General features: G+C 37.0%; 1 protein-coding gene across 1 annotated transcript in view; it reads left to right on the top strand.

Moving 5' to 3' along the window:
• The window catches only part of MALRD1 (MAM and LDL receptor class A domain containing 1), a 753,919-nt gene that overhangs the window by 514,140 nt on the left and 214,497 nt on the right, over positions 1–25,282 (top strand). The window contains 1 exon segment of the mRNA XM_013058904.2: positions 8,387–8,548. Coding sequence (XP_012914358.2) covers positions 8,387–8,548 — 162 coding nt within the window.

The raw sequence follows: 25,282 nt of genomic DNA, 5'->3' as shown, positions 1-25,282 counted from the left end.
TGTCATTGCACAGAACTGCAGGGGGAGGAGGGTGTCAGAATTTTAATCGCCAAAACTGACCTGTTGGTCTACATTTCTTCATTGGTTTTTATTTCCTTTTCCAGAAGATTGATTTTATAGATAAGGCTAAAAATGAGCACTTCAAATAAATACTAGTAAATGATTAATTTTATCAGTTACATTGCTCTGGGAAAATGGAACTAGATTGGCCACATTGGTTATTTTATTCAAACTTTAATTCAAGTGATTTTTAGAAGTCATGCATAAAACCAAATATGTAGTTTTAAAATATGAGCATGTATTTAAATCCAAAGAATTTTTCTTTTTTTGTATTTCTTTTTGATGGGCATTCATAGGGAACCTCACTACCATATAAGCTACCTGTTGCAATTAGGGTTTGCTGCATAGCAAACTACCCTAAACTACCCTAAACATAGCAAACTACCCTAGTTTGCTGCATAGCAAACTACCCTAAAAAAGTTTCATTTTGTACGCAATTTTGTGGATCAGTAATTCAGAAAGAAATCAGCAAGGCAGGTTGTTTCTCATCCACATGGCTCCCAGCAGGTATCGCTGGAACTGGAGGGTCACTTTCAAGATGGCTTCCTCCCCTCCGGATTTGGCACATTCTTACTCTTTGATCTCTCTGTTTGGCTTGACATAGCATCTCGTTCTCCAGGGCTATCTAATATGGCTTGAGCTTTCCATAACAGGACTATCACAGGACTGTCAGATATCTTGAATGGGATTGGCTTTTACCAGAGTAAATACTTTCAAGAGCAAACATTCCAAGAGCCACAGGAAAAACAGGAAGAATTCATATGATTTAGCCTCGGAAATTCTAGAAGGTCACTCTTGGATCTTTCTAGTGGTCATGCAAATTAAAATGTCTAGCTTCAATTCAAACAGAGAAAGTGGGGTTAGATTCTACCTTTGGGACAATTTCATGCATGTACAGGTAAGGAGTATCATAGAAGTCATGTTAAAATTTTTCTTTTTAACTCAATATCCTTTTTATTCCTCAAGATCTTATAGTAATGATGCTTCTGAAGTGTTCATTTTATCTTCTTTTGTGTTTATTAGTTTCATTAAATTGTGGTGAAATGTGCATAACATTAAAATTTACCATTTTAACCATTTCTAACTGTATAGTTCAGTGGCATTAAGTGCTTTGGCATTATTGTCCAGATATCACCACCCTTCATCTCCAGAACATTTTTCATCTGGAAAAACTGAAACTCTATACCCATTAAACAATTAATGCTCCAATTTCCCTCCCCCAGCCCCTGAAAGCCACCATTTGATTCTCTGTTTCTATGCATTTGACAATCTGGCTATCTAACACCAGTATTTGGAACCATATAGTATTTTTCTTGCTGTGATGGACTTAATTCACTTATCATAAATTTCTCAACATTAATGCTATATTTTAATTTGAAATCAAAGTGTTAAAGGGAGTGAAAAATCACTGGCACTTCCTAAAACTGTACTACCAATGCCACAGTATTATAATCTTAATTTTATAAACTATTATATATTACCTTTATAATATATGCACTCTCAAATGAAATTCATAATATATTGAAAGATACTTCCTACTGTTCTTTTTTTTATAAGCTTCTATTTAGGTTTAACTTAGTTTTTTTTTTTTTCCTAGTGTTCTTTCTAGCTTTTTTAAAGTACTCCCAAAAATACATTTTTTGATACTGACTATAGAGAACCGATTCTAGTGAAGCTCAAAAGAAAGCTCCAAAACGTTTGTAAAATCGCTATTTTCCCCACCAGACATAACAAGTAGAGAGTATTTAAAAAATCATCAGCATATAGTACCATTATAGTATATATGTATCCTATATACATATAGTATCATTAGTTTTTTGGTGTAGTGGTAAACGATTCATTGGTTGCATATGAAAATAAGTAATATCCAATCCAAAGTCAAAGAAAAAATCACCTGCAAAATAAAATGAATTTTCTAAAAGAAAAATAATTTGAACAAGGTGACATTGACATACATAATCCAGGGAGGGGAAGGAGAGCTGTCCTGTTCACAAAGAAAAATAGTTACAGGCAGTAAATGTTCCTCCTCTCACTTCCAGATGCACCTGTATTGAAAATATTTATATACAAATTATATTCTTCCATTTACTCCTATTATTAGTATGGGCTGGGAAAAGCTTTCTAAGTGTTGAATATATAAAAATGAGTAAGACATTGTCTTAGATTTCAGAAACTCACTTTCTCCTAGGTGGGGATACAAGGGGATATATCAAAATACGGTGTTCTCTGCTTTTTGAAAAAGTTGGTTATAAAAGAATTCTGATTACTTTTGAGATGTAACATGCACTATTCATAATAAGGCTATCACAGCACATTTGCACAGTACAGATGAAGGCAAGCGTGTGTGTGCGCGCGCACGTGTGTGCACGTGCCCGTGAAACGTAAATATCGGCTTGTACAACCCAAATAGTTACTATTTTGGTTTTTCAAATGTGAATGCTGATTTTTGTCGTCCCCCACCCCCCACCCTTGGCTTCACTCATTTTTCCTCTCAGACTGCTTTATATGATTTTTATTTTTCCCACAGCTACTTGATGTATTGATGTAAAAATACACAGAGGCAGTTTTGATTTTCAGAACCTGAGTCAGTTGCATGCTCATATTTGTTAGTGTTGCCTTCAGCTTTGGTGGACAACCGCATGCAGAATTTGATTTTATTAAAATTAAAACAATATGTTGACAAATGAAATGGTCATTTTCCTTAAGACCTTTGACAGACTTTGCTCACATCCAAAAGGAGCACTCCACGTCACACGTGGGTATACGGGTGACTTATTGATTCTGCAAAGTGACTTGATCAGTATTTTTTTTTAAGATTTTATTTATTTATTTGAGAGAGAATGAGTGAGAGAGAGCATGAGAGAGAAGGTCAGAGGGAGAAGCAGACTCCCAAAGGAGATGGGAGCCCGATGCGGGACTCGATCCTGGAAGTCCGGGATCATGACCTGAGCCAAAGGTAGTCGCTCAACCAACTGAGCTACCCAGGCGCCCCTATCAGTATTTTATGTTGAAAGTCTTTTGGATACATTGGAGACATCAGGGTTAGATTCCTGCAATCAGATAATCTGTTGTGGATGATGAAATAAATTATAAAATTTTCAAAATGGCCTTTGGAGAAAAATAAGGAAAAAATGGACATTTGGTTTATTAAACTGGTCTTCATTTTGATGTTGGCCCTCTCATGTTCAGCAACTATTTAAATTCTCAGAGACTTGTTTCCTCATCTTTATCTTAGCTAGAATCCCATCCGTTCTATAGAGTACTTTGAGAATTAAATAATATAAAGAATGTATTTGTTCAGTCTTCTAGGATTGATAATGTCAGCCTCTTTCATTCATTATTTTTATACTCTCTTGAAATTTGCCAAAGTGGATGTATTATATATACCTTATATACTTACCAGAAAATAAATTCAGCAATTCCTCAAAAGTAAATTTTTACTGTAGGTTATAAACAAAGGTAAATTTTTATTTTGTATCTCTAACTCCTATTAGAAAAATTCCTGGTTTGGAATAAATGAAATCGATTCTTTTTAAAAGAAACCATAAAGTCCCAAAATGCGCTCTTTTTTTACTTGGAAGAAAATTATTACTTAACGCCTGTATTAATTGCTTTATACTCTAAGCTAGGGATGTGCAGGGTGTATGCAGATGGGTGCATACTCTGCTGCCTTTTACAGCAGCCACAAACATGATTATCCAGTCAGAGCCTTCTTTCCCACTGAACCCAAAGTCTTCCATATCCTTCTCAATGCAGCACTCTATGAAGCCATTTCATGCTGAGGAGAAAGTATTAAATATCCCTGTATTATGTATTGTGGTATAGCTCAATAGGGCAAATATGTGAATGTGATGAATTAAAAATAATTATGGAGCCAGCTCTTAAAAATATATAAGTAAGTTGATCAATTTTACACTGACCATACCACTGTATGGCTGGAGTACCATACTACTGGGAAAATGCCATTTGTTGAGACGGTGGTGGTAATACTTTGCCTGTTCGAGGGATCATGACAAAGATCACAATTTAGAAAATACTTTATCAAGAGCAATAACCATTTTGAAAGTACTGACCACATAATCATTATCAAGAAATATTACAAAGTTCCTTATATCATTTATGATTTAATAGCTATATATGGAACCACTATGGGCAGTAGGAATACTGCCCACATAGTAATGTTTATAGTAATTCAATGGTAAACACTTACAGTGACAATCCACAATAAAGAAGTAATGAGGGGCACCTGGATGGCTCAGTGGGTTAAAGCCTCTGCCTCCGGCTCAGGTCATGATCCCAGGGTCCTGGGATTGGAGTCCTGCATCGGGCTCTCTGCTCAGCAGGGAGCCTGCCTCCCCCTCTCTCTGCCTGCCTCTCTGCCTATTTGTGATCTTTGTCTGTCAAATAAATAAATAAAATCTTTAAAAAAAAGGTAATGGATTTCTAAATGAGTAATAATAACTATAATCACTGTTACGTGCCATAAAACACACGTGCACAATACTCTGACGTGTTTTGAAAAGGGAAAGATAGGACGGAAGTTGAACATTCAAAGACAACTGTGATCTACTAGATGGAATGAAGAAGATACATTACTAAATATTACAGTAGAAACTTCAACATCAGCCAGCCTAGCATCATGGTAATTCCTGTTGGTTGCCTGGCCCTCCTTTGTGTTTCTTAAAAACAGAACTCCCAATTTTATTTGTGGTGGCATTGCGACCAACGACAAATACCATCTTCTCCAGACTTCCTTGTAGCCACCAGAGGCCAATGACGTATACATGGGAATTTGGGGAAGGTATCTCTTTAGAAGGAAAAACACCAGACTAGAGGAAAAGTCACTTCTCTTTTCCTCTTCCACTTTTTTCAATGCCTTGAACACATGTGATACTAGGGAGTACCACAGTCCTTTTGCAACCATGAATGAGCAGGAGGATGAGAAGGTGACAGGAATAACAGATGGAAAATATGTGCTTCACAACCACACAGCTGAACCACAATACCAACCCTAAACAGACAACTTCCTGGCCTCTTTTTAACTGAGATGAATTAATTCCTGTCTGTTTCAGCTTCTACTACTTAGGGTTTTCAGTTGCTTGGAACCAACCAATGTTTAATTAATACAGTGAGGAAGCTGTATTATCTCCTGTAGCAAGAGGTCAAAAGCAAGAATCCTAGAGTTGGTTGATTTTAGCAATTTCTGTTATCAAAACATTAGAACTACATGGACTCCTTCCTTCTTTATCCAGGGCTATTTTCATGTAAATGACTTTGTAATAAAGTTAGTTACCCTACCCATATAATCTCTTCGGTCCCAAGGATCATATCTTTACAGTGATAGCCTGAGAAAGAATAAATGGATTTTCTTTCTTTTGATTTGTTTTTAAGAAAAAGGCAATCTTTTCCTAGGTGCCTTTTCCACAGTAAGGCTCAATGTCTAGATTGTATCCCAGGACTATGGCTAAACTAATCAAGATGAGGAAAGAGAAAACATTGCCCATCATGATTGCTTAGATAATCTTCAAGTCATGTCTGGCTATCTGAATGAAAGAGGGTGGATTGTCAAATAAAATAGCACTTCTGTCCTCTACAAGAGAGAGAAGGAATGACAGATAAATGAACCCCCCAAAACTAAGGAAAACACTCAAAAAATAGAGGAAAGTAATCTTAAACATAAAATTTGAAAAAAAAATCGGTTTTTATTTAAGAGATAGTTTTCTGAAAAATTTAGTTGGCACAGAGGTCATTTTAAGATTCAGTTTCAAAACGTTTTGCATCAAAGTAAAGGTTATTCTATGCAAGGTAAGGGGTTTAGGAGAGTATATTCAAATAGTATGAAAAACCCGATATTTTGAGCCATGGAAATAACACAAGAGCGTTCTTAAAGAAGATTAATGTGGTTTGGGTTTGTAAAATTGATCAATGAAGGCTACACTGAAAAAAAAAATAGGCTCTTAAATAAATCAGGGGCTTGGACCAATGGAACTGGGACAGAGGTTATAAACTTCAGGGGAAGGAGAGAATTAAGTTTTCAAATAGAGAACTGACAAAGTGTTGGTGATAGACTGAATATGGAAATGAGGAATGTAGAACCAAAGATAACTTCAAAGGTAGAATCTTTTCTTTTTTTTTAAGATTATTTTATTTGATAGAGATCACAAGTAGGCAGAGAGGCAGGCAGAGAGAGAGGAGGAAGCAGGCCCCCTGCTGAGCAGAGAGCCTGATGCGGGGCTTGATTTCAGACCCCAGGATCATGACCTGAGCCGGAGGCAGAGGCTTTAACCCACTGAGCCACCCAGGAGCCCCAAAGGTAGAATCTTTAAGAAAAGAGAAGATTCATGCTCTGAACTTAATCAGTAATCTCTGAGAAGAACTCATTTGGAGAGGTGAATGATGAGTTCATGTTAGGCTTTTTGATTTTGAGACAACAGTTGTATGTTCCAAGTGGAATATTCAACAAACGTTTGAAGGTATACACCTGCATTCCATCCTGGCTTAGATTTGTAGGTCATCTGCATTAAAGTGTGAAGGGCTGTGGGAAAGGTTGAGTGAAAGGTATACAGAGCAAGAAATTTAAGGATATAAAATTAAATCAAGAGGGGCACCCTGGTTATGTTTACAAGTTATAAGAAAGGAATTGGTAGAAAATGTGAGATTGAAGGACCTGGAAAAGTTCTCTAACTGAAATAAATGGAGCCATAGAATGCTAATAGCTATAGAATGCTTGATAAAGTGTTGAAATCTTAAGCTGAGATTAGCCCTACAAAAGGGAAAGGAAAAAGTGACATAATTTTGAGGTAGAGAGAATGAAATAGAATTTATCGTGATTGTATTGGTATCTTTAGAGTCATACATAAAGTCATATGTTAGATAAGGTGGAACAGAAGGTTCAAGGGTGGTTACAGAGAATCAAAAAAGATAGAGAACAATGATTTTATAGGTTCTGTGTGTTAGGGAGTCAGTTACATGGAAATACAATAGTGCAGAACCTGTATATGACATCATTCTAAAGAACACACAATGGCCATTTTGTATTTATACTGGAAGATTATGCATGTTTGCCCTTATGTTAGCTAAACACCTGGAGAACTAGATTTCTTTCTTTCAGCTGTACTGATAGCACATTATAAACCTATTTATATCATGATACTGGAATGATAAACCTAAGGAGAGGATATAGAGAGCCCATAAATAAGCATCTAAAATTAAATGCATTATATACCATGTCGAATGAAAGAAATGTACATAATTAAAAATGATTCTAGATTTTAAGGATAAGATGCAGTCATGCCTGAGTAGTGAAATACTGATATTTAAAGAGAATATCGTCAGGAATCCAGAACATTTTCTGTACAATTTTTTTAAACTTTGTTTTTGATATGTTTGTCATCCATTTTAACAGCAAGTTTTTCTCCTGATGCAGTTTCTTTATGCTAGTATTAGTTTTACATTAAGAAGAAGTTATGAACGGGAAACCATCTGGAGAAGAAATATTAAAAGCAACATAAATGTCATCTCTCTAAAAAGGAAGGAAAAGTTAATAACAATCACACAATCATTCTGTCTGTACAACACACTTTTATAGTGAATGCTCAAAGATAATAACTGCTGTGTGAAAAAAATTAAAAACGAAAGCAGGTATCAATTGTATTATGATGGTACTTTTCACAGATGACTAAGTAGTAGACATTCAGCTATTAACTGGTAATTTGTCTCATTATGAATAACTTAATTTTTAATGAGTTATCAATCAACCCTTAGAAGAGAACTTTTTTCAATATTGAGTGACTAGCCCTGAAATGTTATATGTGGTTGGTTAGTATGGTATCCTGAGAGAGTGTGTGTCCTCTACAGTTTACTACTTCTCCAAAGGCACCTTTTATTAGCTAATGACTTTGCCCCTCTAATCGTCTGTGCTCTTCAAACACCAGAATGAACACAGGGACTGAACTGAACTTCGAGACAATTGAAGCTATTGATTTAGTCAATCTGACTTACCTGTATTATCATAATATTATGTTCATTGCTTATGTGTAGACACAGTTTTATCTATCATCTATAATATTATTAGTCAATCCATACAATGCCTTCATGGATAAATGACAGTATTTATGCACTGCCTCTAGACTTTCTGATAAAAAAAAAAAAAGCTACGATGTACATTGTACAATTAAAATTACCAATGAATGCCAATGTCCTAGTTCTTTAAATTGATTAATAAGTAAAATAGGCAGGCACTAATTCTAAATCATCACAAATGTAGTATAATACCAAGTGTAGTGTAAATTTCCAGAACATTCTATTAATATCTTCCTTTCCTTAGGCTATTATACGAGCACACCAGGAAGTTGCAATTTTGAAATAACTTCAGGAAACTGGACAACAGCCTGCAGTCTTACTCAGGACTCTGAAGATGACTTGGACTGGGTCATTGGCACCAGAATTCCTGCTGAAGCATTGAGCCCAGACTTGGATCACACCCCAGGTAAGTCTAACAGAGATCCCCAGGCCAAGTAATGCACCCCTGGAAATCTGCCTTCACCATTTGAGTGAATATCAGACGACATTCCTTGTGTGTGTGTGTGGGCAGAGCTCAACAGTCTTCATGAAAAGAGAGTGAGTCCTTTGTAACCTCTGAATTATTGACTAGACCCAGAACTGACATTGCTACAGCAAGGAAATCCATGACTCCTGTTTTAAGAGACTCACAGGTTTTATCTACTCAAAAAGTAAGGGACATTCAGATGAATGCCTGCCATAGGCAGAAGTTAACAATGGGAGGAGTTCTCTTGTGGCCCCAGTGGCCAGCAGCTGGCCACCAGTATTGTTCCAGTCCCTCTGATGTGTAGGGGCTGAGACGTAAAAGGTAAGTGGTGATGGAAGGAATGGACATCAACAAACTCTTGACAGGGTTTGCCTCCTTCCTTGTTATTTGAGGTTAAAGGAATCCTTAATGGTCTGCCAGGTAATAGGATCAGAGCAGAAGTAAACTTATATTCTCATTTACTTTTACCCAGAAGTCTTGCCTACTCTGTACGCCCCCCACCTTGGAATCTAACTTTTGTTAGGGATAAAAAAAATAATCATTTTAGAGACAACTATTCTTAGGGATAAAATTTGTCTATATTTTCTTAGGGATAAAATCTAGCTTTTCTTAGGGATTAAAAAAAAAAAACTGAGGTATTTGTGATGGTTACTTTTACATGTCAGCTTGGGGGGGTGGTCTTTGGATGAGGTTAGAGTTTAAATCAGTGAATGTTGAGAAGATTACCCTCCATAATGTGGGAAAGGGGTGTGGGGCTCATCCAATCAGTTGAAAGCCTAAATGGAACAAAAAAGGTCTGGCCTCCCTGAGCAAGAAGTAATTAATTCCCCTCAGCGCTGCATGCAGATGTCATGGGTCCAGTTGACTTTCCTGGTCTTCAGCCCGCCAGCCCACACTGTGGATCCGGGGGCTTGCCAGCCTCTGTGATCACATGAGCCAATTCCGTATGGTAAATGTCTTTCTGGATTCATATACATTTTATTGGTTCTGCTTCTCTGGAGAACTCTAATACACTATCACTCAAAACAATTGAAGCATAGGCACAATGATAAAGGACAAGATTATAATGGAATTAATTAAAATGACGCTTTAAAGGAAAAATATGCAAGCTTGTCTCAGCCATTCTATGACTAGCAAAAAGAGAAGAATACTTGTATTATTTATATATTCAGGCAGATTGAAAACTTTAAGACGTTCCATTACAGCCTACAAGTTCATTTTTGCTTGACATTTGGCCCGCATTTCAATTCCAAATTGAATATTCTTACTCCATTTGACCTGCCAGATTGTATTTCCTCTTCCTCACCAAGTGTGGTTTTTGGTGTTTTGTTTGTTTAGTTTTTTTAAAGCATGAAGTTAGTGTACACTAGATTATAAGTTAATGGAACAGGATAGGCCATCAGGACACTGAGGTTGGTAATTAGGATTTAATACAAAACAGAGACCAGTTCAGTGGGGAAAAAGATAGTCTTTTTCAGTATGGAGTTGGCATATCTGGGTACATAGCTAAAAGAAAATGACTTTTTTTTGTGTATTTTACTTTTCTGTATTTTATAGACAGAAATATATTTGGATGAATTAAAGACTTAAATGCAACAAGTAAAAACAATAAAACTCTTGCAAGAAAACAGAGGGTGAATCATGGGTAATGTAAAGACAGAATCTCACTTCCAAAAGACCAGAAGCCACAAAAGAAAAGATGATGGTGAAAAATTATAGTTGTAGGGGCGCCTGGGTGGCTCAGTGGGTTAAAGCCTCTGTCTTCCACTCAGGTCATGATTCCAGGGTCCTGGGATCAAGCCCCACGTTGGGCTCTCTCCTCCATGGGGAGCCTGCTTCCTCCTCTCTCTCTCTGCCTGCCTATTTGCCTACTTGTGATTGCTGTCAAATAAATAAATAAATAAAATCTTTAAAAAAAATTATAGCTGTGGCCTAAAAATTTCATAAACAAAATCAACAGGAAAACAATAGGCTAGAAAAATTTTTGTGTGTCAATTACAAGTTGGATACATATAGATAACTCTTATAGACTTAATGGAGATGAAAATTTTAACAACCAGAAAAGATCTGCATAACTCATTCACAGGTGATTGCATTCAAATAATCAACAAAAATATCAAATGATGCTCAAGTCCTCAAGTTATCAGAAAAATACAAATCAAAATAAAAAGATGGGGAAAGGTTTTTAAAAACTACCATTGGATGGCAGAGAAATGGAGAAACAGGTGGCCAGAGAAGGATACTCATGCTTCTCTGGGAAATTTTCCATTCTGGAAAGCATTCTGACCATATAGAAATAAAAAGATCACCACATAAGCACATGTATATAAGGATATTTACCTCAACATTGTTTGTAGTTGAAAATAATCGGAAATAAAATGAATGTCCCTCATTCATACCATCATTTATTTGTTCCCTCATTCATTCAAGAATTGGCCTGTTGAATGCTAGGTACTGTTCTAGGTGCTGGGGATACGTTAGTGAGGAAAACTCAACTGCCCCAGTGCAGTCCACATTCTAGAAGGAGGGAAAAGCTAACTGATTCAACATGGTAAGGAAATAAAGTATGGGGTCCGTTAGAAGTTGAGTAAGAAGTAGGATTGAGAAGGCATGTGGACGGTTGTGAGTGTTATAGCATGTGGACGGTTGTGAGTGTTATAGCTGGGGAAGGATCACAATTTCTAGGCTGGTCAGTTAGGCTGTGGTGGGAAAATGCCATTCAAAAAAGACTTGAAGGACATGACTAGTGAGCCATTTGGATTCCTGAGTCAAGAGTATTGTGGTCAGAGGAACAGCCAGTGCCAAATGTCCTGAGATCCGAGTATGCCCGGGGTGTGTGCCCCAGGCCACAGGTGATGTTTTAGGTGACCTAATGAGTTACGGTGGTACGTCCTGTGCACTGTATGATATTTGCCGGTCTTCCTGGCCTCTAGTCACTAGATACCCTCTAGTTCCACATGTTACAAAATATTTTTAACATGATATTCTGCTTTTTGGATATAACATAATTTATAAAAACTATCTAGTGGTAAACTCTTAAATTATTTCCTAACAATTTCACTTATAGTAAACATCACAATAGTGAAAATACATTTAGATGAAATTTTGGTTTGGTTTTTTTTTTTTTTACTTTTATGATAGTTCCTGAGGATAAATACTTTCTCTTTCTTGAGAACTTTTGAGAAATAATCCAGTTTTCATTTTTGCTGCTAAGATCGCAACAGTCCCATTTAGATACAATGTCTGTGAGGTCTCCTGATAACATCTGCAGAAATCTTTCCTTATCTTAAGACAGAATTTGGAAACCGGGGAGGACATCTGCTAGTATAATGCTTCTAAGGGTACAACAGTTTCAGAGGCTCAGTCTAGGAAAAGATAAAAGTATAATCAGCAGACGTGGGAAATGTTCTGTGCGTTGCTCAGAGAGACAAACATGAATGATCAATTGATACCTTTTTTTTTCTTTTTTTTTTTAATATAATTTTTTATTTTTTATACCTTTTAATGGAACAATTAAAGACTATTAATGGCTGCTTTTATTTTCTTTTTTGAACTTTTATAACTTGTGTGAGTTCATGAAAGGCCACCTGAAAAGTCTTGAATCTGGTCATTATGGCATATTGCACACAAGTAGTGCTGTCCACAGATAGAGAAAAGTAATCGTTCTCACAGAATACTTTATTATCCTCCTTGTTAATCACTACTTGAGACACTGTATTTTTACAGAGTACTTGCTTCAAAGCAGCCCGATTAGATCCTCCTTGATACACTAATGTGGCTCACTGAACTTGTGTAGGCCTCCCTGAAACAATGGGCCACTAAATAAAGGACATTAATTCATTTGGACCCCCTGGGAAAAACAAAATTCTTTACGAGAAGGCCAACCGATTCAAGGAGGCTACGGTCCAGTTCTAAACATCTCAACGTTGCTGTTAATTAAAACTGTATTGATGGATCTTTTCACTTATTGTCACCAAGACGAAGCATTAGATCCTTAAGGAGGACATTTTCAATGCTCATCACAGGCCTGTTTATGAGCCTTTTTGGAGCCATTGTGGAAGCTGTGGAGGAAAACTACAGACATTAATCCACTCTCGTGTGCACATGAATAGTGTTTAGGCTTAGTATATACAGGCTTTAATGGCAAGAGTGACATTTGGGTAACACGAACTAATGAAGGTATAAAACAAAAGCTGCCGTCTCTCTCTCTCTGTCTCTCCTCCCCCCCCCCTTTCTTCACAACTTTATTTTCTTTTTTGTGGTATAATTGACCATATCCACAATTAAATTCTAAAATTGGGAAAGATAAGAGTCATCTTTTTGCTGTTTTTAAATTCCCTCCAGCATTGAAGACGGAAAGGCACTTGATAATACTTGTGTAGGTCTCATGTTACTTGTCTGTGTCCTTCTGTGTTTATTAACAGGAAAATATTTTGGATTAATTAATGCAACAAGCACTTCCTGAGTGCCTAGTAAATACACAGTGTGTTGGTAACTAAGGGTGTGAGTTAAGGAGATGTTTGTAAAGTAACTGGAATGAAATACACTGCCTGATGTAAGGCACAGGAAGTTACTATTGTGCAATTGTATATTCACAACACAAGGTCAAAAAATATTCTAAAACTATCTTAGTGATACTAATGCTCTAATGTATATAGTGACAATTTAAAGTACTAGGTGTTCAACAGATAAAACTTAATTGATAACGTGGGTTGACAGAGCCACAGGCAGATGATGATGGTACTTCTTTTTGAGTAGATGGGGCAGGTACTATTATTACTCCCACAGGTGAGGAACCAGAAAAGCTGAATGACTTGTCTAAGCCTGTATAAAGAATAACAAAGCCAGAACTGAACCCGTGGTGTATGAGCCTAACCCAAGCCCACTCCAGGACCTCCCAGGAGCAGGCTTTGCCCTTAATGTGTATTCACTATTGTGTTGGATCTTATAGAGAGAGTGTGAGGTTGTAATTTAGGAGTTAACCTTAGATACTTTTGTAAATCATGAATCTCCTTCCACTCTATCTGGGGCCACTTAACTTCTCTTTCAGTCTGGGGGATATTACCATCTCACTCTGGTCTCTAATAGAGTAGAGGGAGACCCTCATATTCATTCACTTGGAAGGTTGGGGCTTGGCCAAGGATATGGAGTTAGAGATACGGAAGCCAGCCTTCACTCACAGTTTACCAGAATGCTCACTCTGATCTGATCTTACTCATGTACACTCATGCACTCATACACATGAGAAAGATAATAATTGTACCATAACACATTTTTTTAAACCATCACGTTTAAAATCTGATCATTGGACCAGCAGTTTTTGAGATATTCCAGGAAGCAGGGGAGAGGCCAATCGGATCAGAATGAACGGATAAAACAGTAGAAATTCCAGCCCAGGGAAATATGGTTCACTGTAGGTCTTCCCAAGGAAGCTGTATAAATAGTCTAAAATCAAAGTAAAAATACTGTTATGGACAGGATTCTGTCTCTCTAAAATTCGTACGTTGAAGCCCTAACCCTCAGTGTGACGACATTCAGAGTTGGGACAGAAGGGTAATTCACGAAGTCTTAAGTGTGGGTCCTGAATCTAATGCTGATGTCCTTAAAAAAAAGGAAGGGACACCAGGGATGTGCACACACGCAAGAAAGACCCTGTGAGGAGACAAGGAGAAGCCCCTAAGCCGAGGAGAGAAGCCTCACGAAAAACCCCTGCCAGCACCTCTTGGACTTTCAGCACCTCTTGGACAGAAATGAGAAAATCACCTTCTGTTGCTTAAGGCGCCCACTCTGTGGTATTTTGTTATGGCAGGTTGAACCGATTTATACAAATACCAGGAAAGATTGTGAAGAACTCTTCAGAGAAACTCACTGGAAACCAGCACTCAGATCACCTGGCAGAGCTGGGAACTTGGCCCCACCCGTGCATTTCCTCCCGTGACCACAGAAGGGCTTTTTCTCACAAACTAAAATCAGAGAGCTGCTGGGTACAGACAAGCAGACATCTGAGTGGGGAGAGATTATCGTGAGACAATTACAATCTAAGATAAAGGCACAGTCATGTGTGGAGTTACACTGGATCAACACTGTAAATATGCAGGGAAATAAAGATAACTCCATCCAAGAATTAAAAAAAAAACACTAAGGGGATTTTGGGGGGTTCAGTTAGCTGAGCATCTGACTCTTGATTTTGGCTCAGGTCATGATCTCGGGTTCAGCATGGAGTCTGCTTGAGATTCACTCTCTCCTCTCCCTCTGCCCCTGCCCTGCTTGCAGCAGACACACACACACACACACACACACACACACACACACACTCTCTCTCTCTCTCTCTCTCTCTCTCTCTCTCAAATAAATAAATAAAATCCTAAAAAAAAAAAAAAAAAAATTGGGGCATTACAGTTTGCCTGCCTGCTTGCTTACTTAACCAAAGAAAATGGTTCTCAGACTTGGCTGAGATTAGTAATCCTAATCTTATAGAAATATATACTGATGTGGTTAAAGGAGATGTAATTGATATCCAGCATTACTTTCAAATTAGTGGTGTTAAGGAAGTAGGTGTTAAGACAACAAAATTGACCACGGATGAACTTGTCGGAGCTAGGTCTTGGGTTGGGGGAAGTTTATTATGCTATTCTTTCTACTTTGGTAGAAGTGTGAAAGTTTCCAAAAACAAAATTGTTCCCTCAAGAGATGAGTGTGACTTACCCAAAGTGAAAAAACTGACAATATGATGTCTAATGTGAAATAAGAACTGAGTAATCAGAAAACACCGAGAGAATTGTCAACAGGTAGAAGTTGAAGACAACAAAAATGATAATAACAGAAATAGTATCTTCGCTAGATCCTCCAAGGACACTGAGATATATCAAAGGATTTAATTTATAAATCTGCCTTTTATCTAATCACTTACTAATACACTGGCATTTATTATGATACCAGTTCAGAAGAGATTTCTGTTTAAAATTGGATACCTTCTGGATACACTAAGAGGAGTTAATTCTTAATATACCATAATAATAATAATTACATTAAAGTATGAGAAGAGTGTTAAAAAGAAATGTGATTTGTGTGATGCTTCAACCATCACTTTAAAGATACATGTGACGAAATGGAAGATAAAATTATATGCATTGGCATGGTAAAAAAATGTTTTTCTCCCATTCATTCATTTCACAAATGATGAGTTCATTTTTTGCCAGCCACTATTTTAGGTATTTAGAATACTTGTAGGTCAGATCGGAGAAGGATCTCTGCCACCTCGTGGCTAATGTAACAGAAAGGGATAGAAAATCAGTGTCAAGCATTATAAATTAAAATAATGGGGGAGAAAGGAAACAGAGCAGTAAAAGAAGGATCAATCAGGAGAGGACCAGTGCGGGGTGGTGTAGGAATTATGGGGGTATGGGGAGGAAGTAATAAGTTAAGGAAATTTTCATGTGTAGCCACTAGAAGGAGGGGGCCTGGTGTTCCTGTTTTCAGTTTTATAAAGGGCTGAATGGATGTCAAACAGTCGCTCTTCTTATCCATTCACTCAAATCCAAACAAATAATTTTTTTTTCAGACAAAAGAAGGAGAAATTCCAGAGCGATCTAGAGAAAGGGAAGTAATAGCGGTTAAATATTTCCTAAGAGTCAGGCAGTGTAAAAGGTGATATAGATGTTATCTCATTTAATCTTTAAAACATTGTGACATGGAAGATGCTAAATTCTTAGAAAGGTTAAAAAATTTGATCAAGTCATGGGTATGACTGAGCTGGAGGATTTGAATATCAGACTGTGACTCAAAAGACTTTGTTCTATAGCCTACACTGTCCCATATAATAGCCAGTAGCTACACAAACTACTGAGCCCTTGAACTGTGGCTGATGCAAGTTGAGATGTGCTATAAGAATAAAACACACATTGGACTTCGAAGATGTAGTATAAAATATATATATATATATATATAAAAGAATTATCATTTATTTTTTATTTTTTTAAACATATAATGTATTATTAGCCCCAGGGGTAGAGGTCTGTGAATTGCCAGGTTTACACACTTCACAGCACTCACCATAGCACATACCCTCCCCAGTGTCCATAACCCCACCACCCTCTCACCCCGGCTACCCTCAGTTTGTTTTGTGAGATTAAGAGTCTCTTATGGTTTGTCTCCCTCCTGATCCCATCTTGTTTCATTTATTCTTTTCCTACCCCCCCAAGCCCCCCACACTGCATCTCCACTTCCTCATATCAGGGAGATCATATGATATCAACAATTATTTATATATTGAAATAACACTTTGGATTCGTGGGTTTGATAAAATATATTACAAAATATATACAGAATAAAATAAATTACAAAAAATTCACCCATTTCTTTTTACTCTTTGAAATGTGACTACTGAAAATACTAAGACTACATAAATGGCCCACAGTGTGTTTCTGTGAGACAGTCCTATTCTGTATTACACTGCCCACACCATAGGGAAGGCTTTCCTGTCTACAAAGGGAATAAAACATTAGAATCAACTAAAGAAATACTGGAAAGTGCCCATCTCTGGATCTGTTTAAAGATGTGCAGTCTCTTGGTTATGAATTCACACACTTCCAGCTGGGACCTCCAAAGATGATCTATTCACAGGTTCCAATCTGGTTTAAGTGGAAGGTACTTAGAAAGCAAAGCAGTAACAATTATAATAATTTAATCCAATTTATTATCTTCAGAATATTTCATTATGTATATTAACAAAGTACATCCACTAAATAGTTAACACAGTCTTCTTATGATATTAGCAATTTTCATGTCCAAAAATAATGCTTTTTGGCATTATTGCTCAAATATGAGAGTATCTTCTTCCATAATTTTCAGGTCAATTATTCCATCATTTTACAAGTATCCAGGCATTATAGTTTCCCAAAAAGGAATTCACCAAACTCCTATGTATTTGTTGACTACTTTATTTCTCAGTAAAATAATGAACCATTAAACTTAATCCTTTCTGTCTTCTCAAAAACTTTTCTTTTTGTATTTATTCCTTTTTTCTAAGTATCCTTAAACTGCCTATTACTATTATCATACTTTTTGCCTTTAAGCATCACAGTTTTCTTATCTTGAAAAAAAGAAATCTAACCTCAATTTCACTTCTAAGTACTATTGTTTTTTCTTATATTTCAAAGATGAGACAATACAAAAAAGTGTTTATACTCTCTACTACACTATATATACTTTCTTTGGTTCCCTGCAGTTTATCTTCTGCAAAAATATTATTTCCTCAGCAAATAATTTTTGGCTGTCCACTCTGGGTCATGGATCTAAACACTTTAGTGACTCACATTTACCAAACACACCAGCTCTCATGGGGCTTAAGTACTAGCTCCTTTGAGGACTTTATGATTTTGTAATTCTTCTTGCGTTATTCTGATTCTTCTCATGTTGCACTTGGCACTACTGCTTAATGCGCAGCTTCCTGGAAGTTCTCACCTGCAGTGGACTGTGATATATTTCCTAATATGCGTCTTTGATGCTTTTTCTTTTTCCTTGTAAAACCCAATTGTGAGTCTTACTCAGTATTCCTACTTTTACTATTTTAAATCTCTTCCTACACCTGTTGATTGCACAGAGTTTTCATTCTCTCAGTGTTCAAAATTTGCTAATTTCTGCATGCCTCTGGTCTCTATTTCCATGTTCTAATCTCACATTATCTGTTATCAGTGGGATAATTTCCAGTGTCTGCAAGTCATGTATCCAGACTCAAGCTTACCTTCCATTCCGAAAGGATCTCCTCCTGCTGCCCCTAATATTTCTGTTATTGACATTATTGTTACTTAACACAAGTCTTTCTCAATTTCTAATTCATTGAACTCTTCATTCTCAATTTACATGTTTTTACTTGGCATTTTCACTTCTGTCATCACAAGTGCCTGTTGGGCTCTTGTTGCCAGTGTCAAGAAAACTCATCACCAGTGCAAATACTCTCCTAAACCAGGCCACTCTTCTCACTGACACAGAATTAATGTTTCAGGATGGGGACTATTAGTCCTGAAAATCATCAGAAGCTCTCCGTTGACTTTTAGGGTAGCATTAAGGGCTTTCTATATTCTTCCCCAAGTGACATTTCTGATTTTAATTCTCCTACAAACACTTGTGTTCTTGTTCCTCAAATGTGCTCTGGGAGTTATAAATGTCATCTTTTGGTCATATCACTGTGTTAGCGTGGCTTGTAATTTTTTTTATTGATAGTGGATACAGTGTACCAGGTAAAAGGAATCAAGGTAAAGAGGTCTTCGGTGTGAACTTTTCTGTCTATCCGGTACGAAGTAAGGTCATTTACTATTTACTGTTGGCTGGAGCTATAGGAGTCAGAAGGTTTTAACGTCTACTGGTGTCCCCCTCGGCTTCTCCCTTGTCTTTTGGTTTCCCTAGTGAATTTCCTTTTTTTTTTAAAGATCTTATTTACTTTTTGACAGAACAAGAGAGTGTGCATACTGGCACAGGAAGGAGGGGCAGAGGGAGAGGGAGACTTCCCATAGAGCAGGGGGCCCGACGCAGGGCTCCATCCCAGGACCCCGTGATCATGATCTGAACCAAAAGCAGACACCTAATGGACTGAGCCCCCAGGCACCCCTCCCTAGTGACTCAGTAAGCTCTGAGAGAGGGTGTCCTTTCCGCTGCAGCCCCCACTGGAATATAGGAGCCTGTGGATGGGGTGGGAAGGTGAAGAGGTGTTGAGTGTGAAAGTCAACGGCACTAGGAACCCTCCATAATCCTGTGATCTGTCACAATCTTTCAGTAAGCCTGTGCTCTTTTACTGTGCCCTTGACAAGTACTTCTCAGTTTTCCCTCTCTCTTAGGGGATAGGAATTCTAGACCTTTTTAAGAAAAATAGGCATACTTCAAAATGGCTACTTTTCCTCTCTCCCAGAAAGAAACAGAGGGGATTTTTCTCCCGTCTTCACTGTGGGAACTTGGTAGGGCTTCTGGAAATCAGACTTTGGGGATGCCCTTAAGACTTGTCGCCATGGAGTTCCCCTCTCCCGAGCTTCTCCATGCTGAGCCTCCGGCAGTCTGTTCATTGCGGTTTCCCTTTTCCTCACCCAGGGCCGGCTCCATCTGTGGTTCCTGCTCCTGCGGTTTTGCTCCAGTGAATTGTGATTCTCTGTATCTGCCTTCCTGTCTCCAGTGGTTTTCCCTGTGATGTCTACTCTAATTCTCTCATAGATATAAGAAGAGTTTTTGATTTTTTTTTAGTTTGGCTTTTTTTGTTGTAAAGATGAGGCTGTGCCTCTAAGCTTCTTACATGCTAGACTAGAAACCAGGAAGAACCTCTTAGTGATTTTTTAAGAATGAACTTTTGCCCCTCTAACCTACTTTCTTTGCCTATTACCATCTCCATTATATTCCTTAATATCTTAATATAATGATAGGTCTCTTATAAATTCTTTTCTTAGTCATCCAGTTTAAGTCATCTTTTATTAGATGAACTAGATGGCATTTACAGCCTATGTCAATATTTGGCATTAAAGGCTCACAATAACCCCAGTGAGCTGTATATTATTATTATTATTACCGCCCATCTGACAGAGGGTGGATATGAGACACCGTGAGGATTCAGTGATTTTCCCAAAGTCACAAAGCTTGTAAGTACCAGTAAGGTATGCTGGGTAGTCTGGCCTGTAATATGTCTTCTAAATAGTACGTACTGCTAGCTTTCATTGTCAGATTCTTTTGAGTATGTTTCATGTGTTCTGATCTATAACTTGTCTTTCTCCCTAACATCCAAATGTTAGGGACATGGCACCTTCCTTGTAGTAGTCATCCAGTCAATAACTTGTGATTGATTGTCGTTTTTTTTACTACTAGAATCATCTTTCGATCTATTTTTTTTTAAATTTCCAGGAGAGTAGCACTAATTTACACCTTTGTTCTAAGCACTTTCCATGTAGTGTATCCTTTAATCTTTACCACAACCCCATGAGGTAAGGTACTGACTATAATTATCTCTTCATGCTTCTGATCCTGAGAATTTCCATAGGCTGCCCAAGGTCACATACCAAATAAGTGGTAATGTCAGGATTTGAATGGAAGCCAACAGCTCAGGTACCTGCAGGCTTAACCATAGGGCCAGCCAGCCCAAGGTTTCTGCTCATTACATATTCATTAAAATAACCTGATGACACTGTTTTCTGTTTCCGTGAAAGGAAATTCTTCTGTTCTTGTTTGCTTTCCACACTCTTTCAGGTAAAATGGGTCTGAAATCTAAACAAAGTCAAAGTTCATACCATTTATCATTTAACTAAAGGATTTATGCTTTATTAGTTCTCCCTTCCTATATGACAAGGAAACAAGTTTTCTTTTTAATCTCAATTTGGCAAATAAAATCAAGTTACACAAATGCTATTAAGCAAATGCTTGTTTCTCTAGACATCTTGACAACAACACATAAAAGAGGTTCTTCAGCGTTCCTGCATTATGAAGATTAAGAGAGTCAGAATCCTTTGTCTCCAGCTACATTCCTGAAAGTGCCAACAACTCCATTCATAAGGCACCTTCATGGGATTGAGGTATACTTATCCCTGAGCAAATTAAAATCTCTTAAAATAAGGTGACTATATCCCTACAATGAATAGATTGTGTTTTGGCGTGTCTCAGTGTTAAGCTTCATTTTTAGATCAGGTTAGTGATTACTGAAGGAAACAGTTCATAGCACCAAGATTTGGTAATAATAAATAGCCTTACAATGAGATAGCCTGTTTTTTTCTTAATAAGTAATAATTATTCTTAAGAGGAGTAATGCCTGAAGAATAAACTGTTAGAAAAGGTAGAAATAAAGAAATGCCAAATCAATTCATTGTACAGCCTTTCAAAAAGCAAATAGAAGTGATGTAATGACAGACATTTTCATCAAATGCCATGAAAACATTTCATTTGACTTCAGAGGCACTGGATCTGTGGTTGCCATTTTGACAACTTTAAGGAAAACTTTTGTTCTCTCTCTGAGCATGTTTACATTTCACAGTCTTTAAAACTTGCAGACAGAAAGAGAATGAGGGCATTTCAGCTGATAATCATTGTGCCCCCTCCCCTTTCTTTGTAGAGTGAGGGACCGGCAGAAATTACAGAGGATGTGGACCCAAGCTAAGTAAGTCTAACTCTGAACAAGGGGGCATTTGCTATTTTGGAAGAGAGGCATATTGAATCACATTTTCAAAAACCATTAGGCAGCTTTATTTTATGAGCAAGGGGGAAAAAAACCAAAAAGACTAAAATTGCTTACAATTTAAAGCGGGAAGTGAATTCAGATCACTTGAAGTGGGAAATTGTCTTTTATGGTTTGACCCTAGTAGAAGTGAGTATGATTCTTCCGAGGGCACTGGAGCTGAAAAAATATAGCTTTCTTTGGAAAGTATTAACTGTCTTTTTATAAAAGAAATGTCAAATTTATTATGTTATGACATAATGACTCAACGAAACATTTCCAAAAACTCAAGATTGTAGCTAATCACATCGAAAGGACAAATTAGAGTCTCTACTGCATGCCAACACCAAAGTGAAAAAGAATGTCTGTGAGGCACACTGTTGGATTCTGAATGTGGCTAATGTATTTTGGCTCTCTCCTGTCAAGTAACAATGGAGAGCCGAACAAAGTGATGCTGAATTTATAGTCTTTGACACTAAGTGGCTCCAGTTTTTGAGAATGTGTGTAATTCTTTAAAGAGTGTCTAAGGTAAAAATTGAATATTGATGAGAAACTTTTTTCCAGTGCCTGATTGTAATTAATTAACATATGACATATAAAATCTGTATGCTAGGAATCCTAAGAACTTATAATCCTAAAACCTGTACCAACAAAATTGAAGTGTTACACTGAAAGGTACAGAAAATATCAGGAGGCAGAGTGTAGAGAGAGGTAACATTCAGACATATTTAGTAAGTGCCCACAATCCGGAGTACTGCTTCTGGCAGTATTAAAGTTTTACAAACCTAATTAAAGGCATTCTAATATAATATATGAGAATTAATTTACAATGGCCAACAGAAAGCCATAAAGCAGTTTAAAATCAGACCGACAATCAAAAAAAATTTGCTTCTGTAAAAATCTGTCCCATGACTGTTGGGAAAAGTAGGGATTGGGAAAAATAAATGTAGAATTGGAAATGAAGGTGGTTGATCATTCCACAGAGTCACATGTAAACAAAGTCAACTGGTTCAATGATTTACCATTAAATTCTAAATATGTTGTGGCAGTTGAGACTTTTAAGCTTTCTTATCTGCTTTAACAAATTCTGAACTTCGTGTGGGAAGCTTGTTTGACCTTCCCCAAGGATTTTGCTAGATATAAATAGGTAGTTCTCAATGAAGCAACCTAAAATTTATAAATGTTTGAAAGTAGGTCTAGTCTGAGCTTGCTAGATAAAGAATGAGTCTATTTCTGAAAATATAATTCAGTGTAAGGTTTTGTAACTTTGTGATATAGTACATAGTTCCTGGATAATTCACATATTTCTATTAATAATCTCAAGAGGCTAAGCAACTTTTCACCTTTGTGATTCTCAGGAAAAAATATGGCATTGCAACAAGTCTATTCCCCTTACAAAGTCAAGCTTGGATACTAGAGTTCTAGAATTAAAAATACCAAAATACCAAATTTGCAATGGTTGCTTCTAAATTTCCAGGCATAGTTTTCTATTCTTAAATTTTAAAATGGTTAAAAGTTCACATTTGCATGCATTAATACATCAGCCAGGAATTGACTTTCTGACTTTTGTGTTCCACTGCAGGATGCTGTAAGACCAAATTGAATATGCAAATCAGGAGAGGCTAGGAGGGGTACACTTTGAAAGCTCACCCACAGTCCCCTAACTAATAATTGGAGTTGCTTACCTTTGATGTTGAGCCCTACAAAACATTGCCTTATACTGAAATAAATATGCTGCAGTGAAACATCCTGGATATTTATCATCCCCCATGAATTACTTTTTTTTTACATTAAGTTTCATAATATATCCCTAAAATGCAAACATTATATTGTTCTACATTCCTTTCAATGATGTCATATCTTTGATAAGCTGATTTATGGTAGTTGCTATGATTAAAGTAAGTACTGGGGAAAACAAAAATGGGATAGGAAATGAAGGTGGTGATGTTCAATGTAATTTCAAGGTTTGAGACTTTGGGCAGTGCCTAATGAATACACTCTCTAGTGGAAAGTAATCGTGGTTATTTAAGAATTGTTTTGTTTTTTTCAGTTTGTATGTATTAGTTTTTCGAATGCCCGTGGTATTGTTAGTATTTTAATAGGCTTTAAGTTGTTTGGACTTAAGGACTTAATAACAAAACCAAAATATTGCTTTCCTCCTGGGGTGCTATGAAAAAATTATTGAGATCCTGAGGATGCTGTGACTGGGGTTCCACGAGGAGCCTATAGGCAATGACTAAGGCTGGAGAATTTGGTTAGGTTGTATTCATTTTGTTGTGCAGACTTAAAACCTACCTTTAAAAAAGAAGTATCACATGATTAAAATTACTCAAAAGAAACATCTGAGTTAGTAAAGGATTAGTGTATTTATGTAGTTAGAAGAATAAATTTACCAAAATACAAGGTTTTAATTCAGAATTTCTAGTTTTAAAATGGATTAAGTTTATGCCAGTGGACACAATCAGTTCTTTTCTCACTGCTCCAAATGTTTGACATTCAATATCAGGTTAGTAGTACAGCATGGAAATATGTATATTTAAAGTCAGGGTTAAACATGATTTGCTTTTGAGATGGAGGTATATTACTTCTCATTATATATGTCATACTATTTAAGAGCTGAGCTATGAAATACAGAATAGTTTCATACACACCTACTGACCATTAATTTTTCTTATTTGGAACTAGGTCAAGGCTATTTCTTCGCATCCAGTATAGTATGACTAGATTCCATGCTTTCATCTTAACTGTATACATTATTATTATAGTGAGTTGGACTATACTATATTTTCTTTATTCAGGATAACATTGTAAGGTTTGTCTGATATTGTTCTCCAAGTGCATTGGGAATCCTTACAGACATAAAAGGCAATAAAATGAGGGAACACCTAGATCTTCTTCTTTAATCCGAGAATGTAGATTTAACAAATGTGTGTTCTTAATGAATAAGTCACAGTTTGTAGGAGATGTGACTGATGGCGTGTAGGTCTATCGTGGCTGCACATGCCACATGCCTGTCTTCCTGTTCCAAATAAGAAAACAAACATGTCATCCTTGCAAAGGAATATGAAAGCAAACTTTTCTGTGGCTGACTTAAAATATTGTGCACAATTTTCCTAATCCAATGTTAGCTAGTACATGTATTTCATAAAACAGTGAGGAGAGAAAACAGTTCAATGGTGCAAGCCATGAAACTTAACAGGTTATTTCCACTACTATTTTATATGGAGGAAAATCTCGCAGCATCCATTCACATATCATATTCCTTGGTAGTTTTCTTAAGATTTTTTTTTTTTTTTTTTTTTGGTGAGACTTTTATAAAGTGTTCTAAGTGAACGGAAATATTTTCAGTAAGGAACCTAAAAAGAAAATAGGGGCGCCTGGGTGGCTTAATCAGTTAAGCATCGAGCCCCTGAGGGTTGTGAGATTGGAGCCGGCACATCCAGCTGGAGCTCAGTGGGGTGTCTGCTGGAGAGTCTCTCCCTCTGCCCCTCCCCGCA

This window comes from Mustela putorius, unplaced genomic scaffold (assembly GCF_011764305.1).
Source record: "Mustela putorius furo isolate JIRA1106 unplaced genomic scaffold, ASM1176430v1.1 tig00000827_pilon_pilon_pilon, whole genome shotgun sequence".
NCBI lineage: Eukaryota > Metazoa > Chordata > Mammalia > Carnivora > Mustelidae > Mustela > Mustela putorius.
The sequence above is the reverse complement of the archived record's forward strand: the minus strand, read 5'-3'. Positions and strand labels throughout refer to the sequence as shown.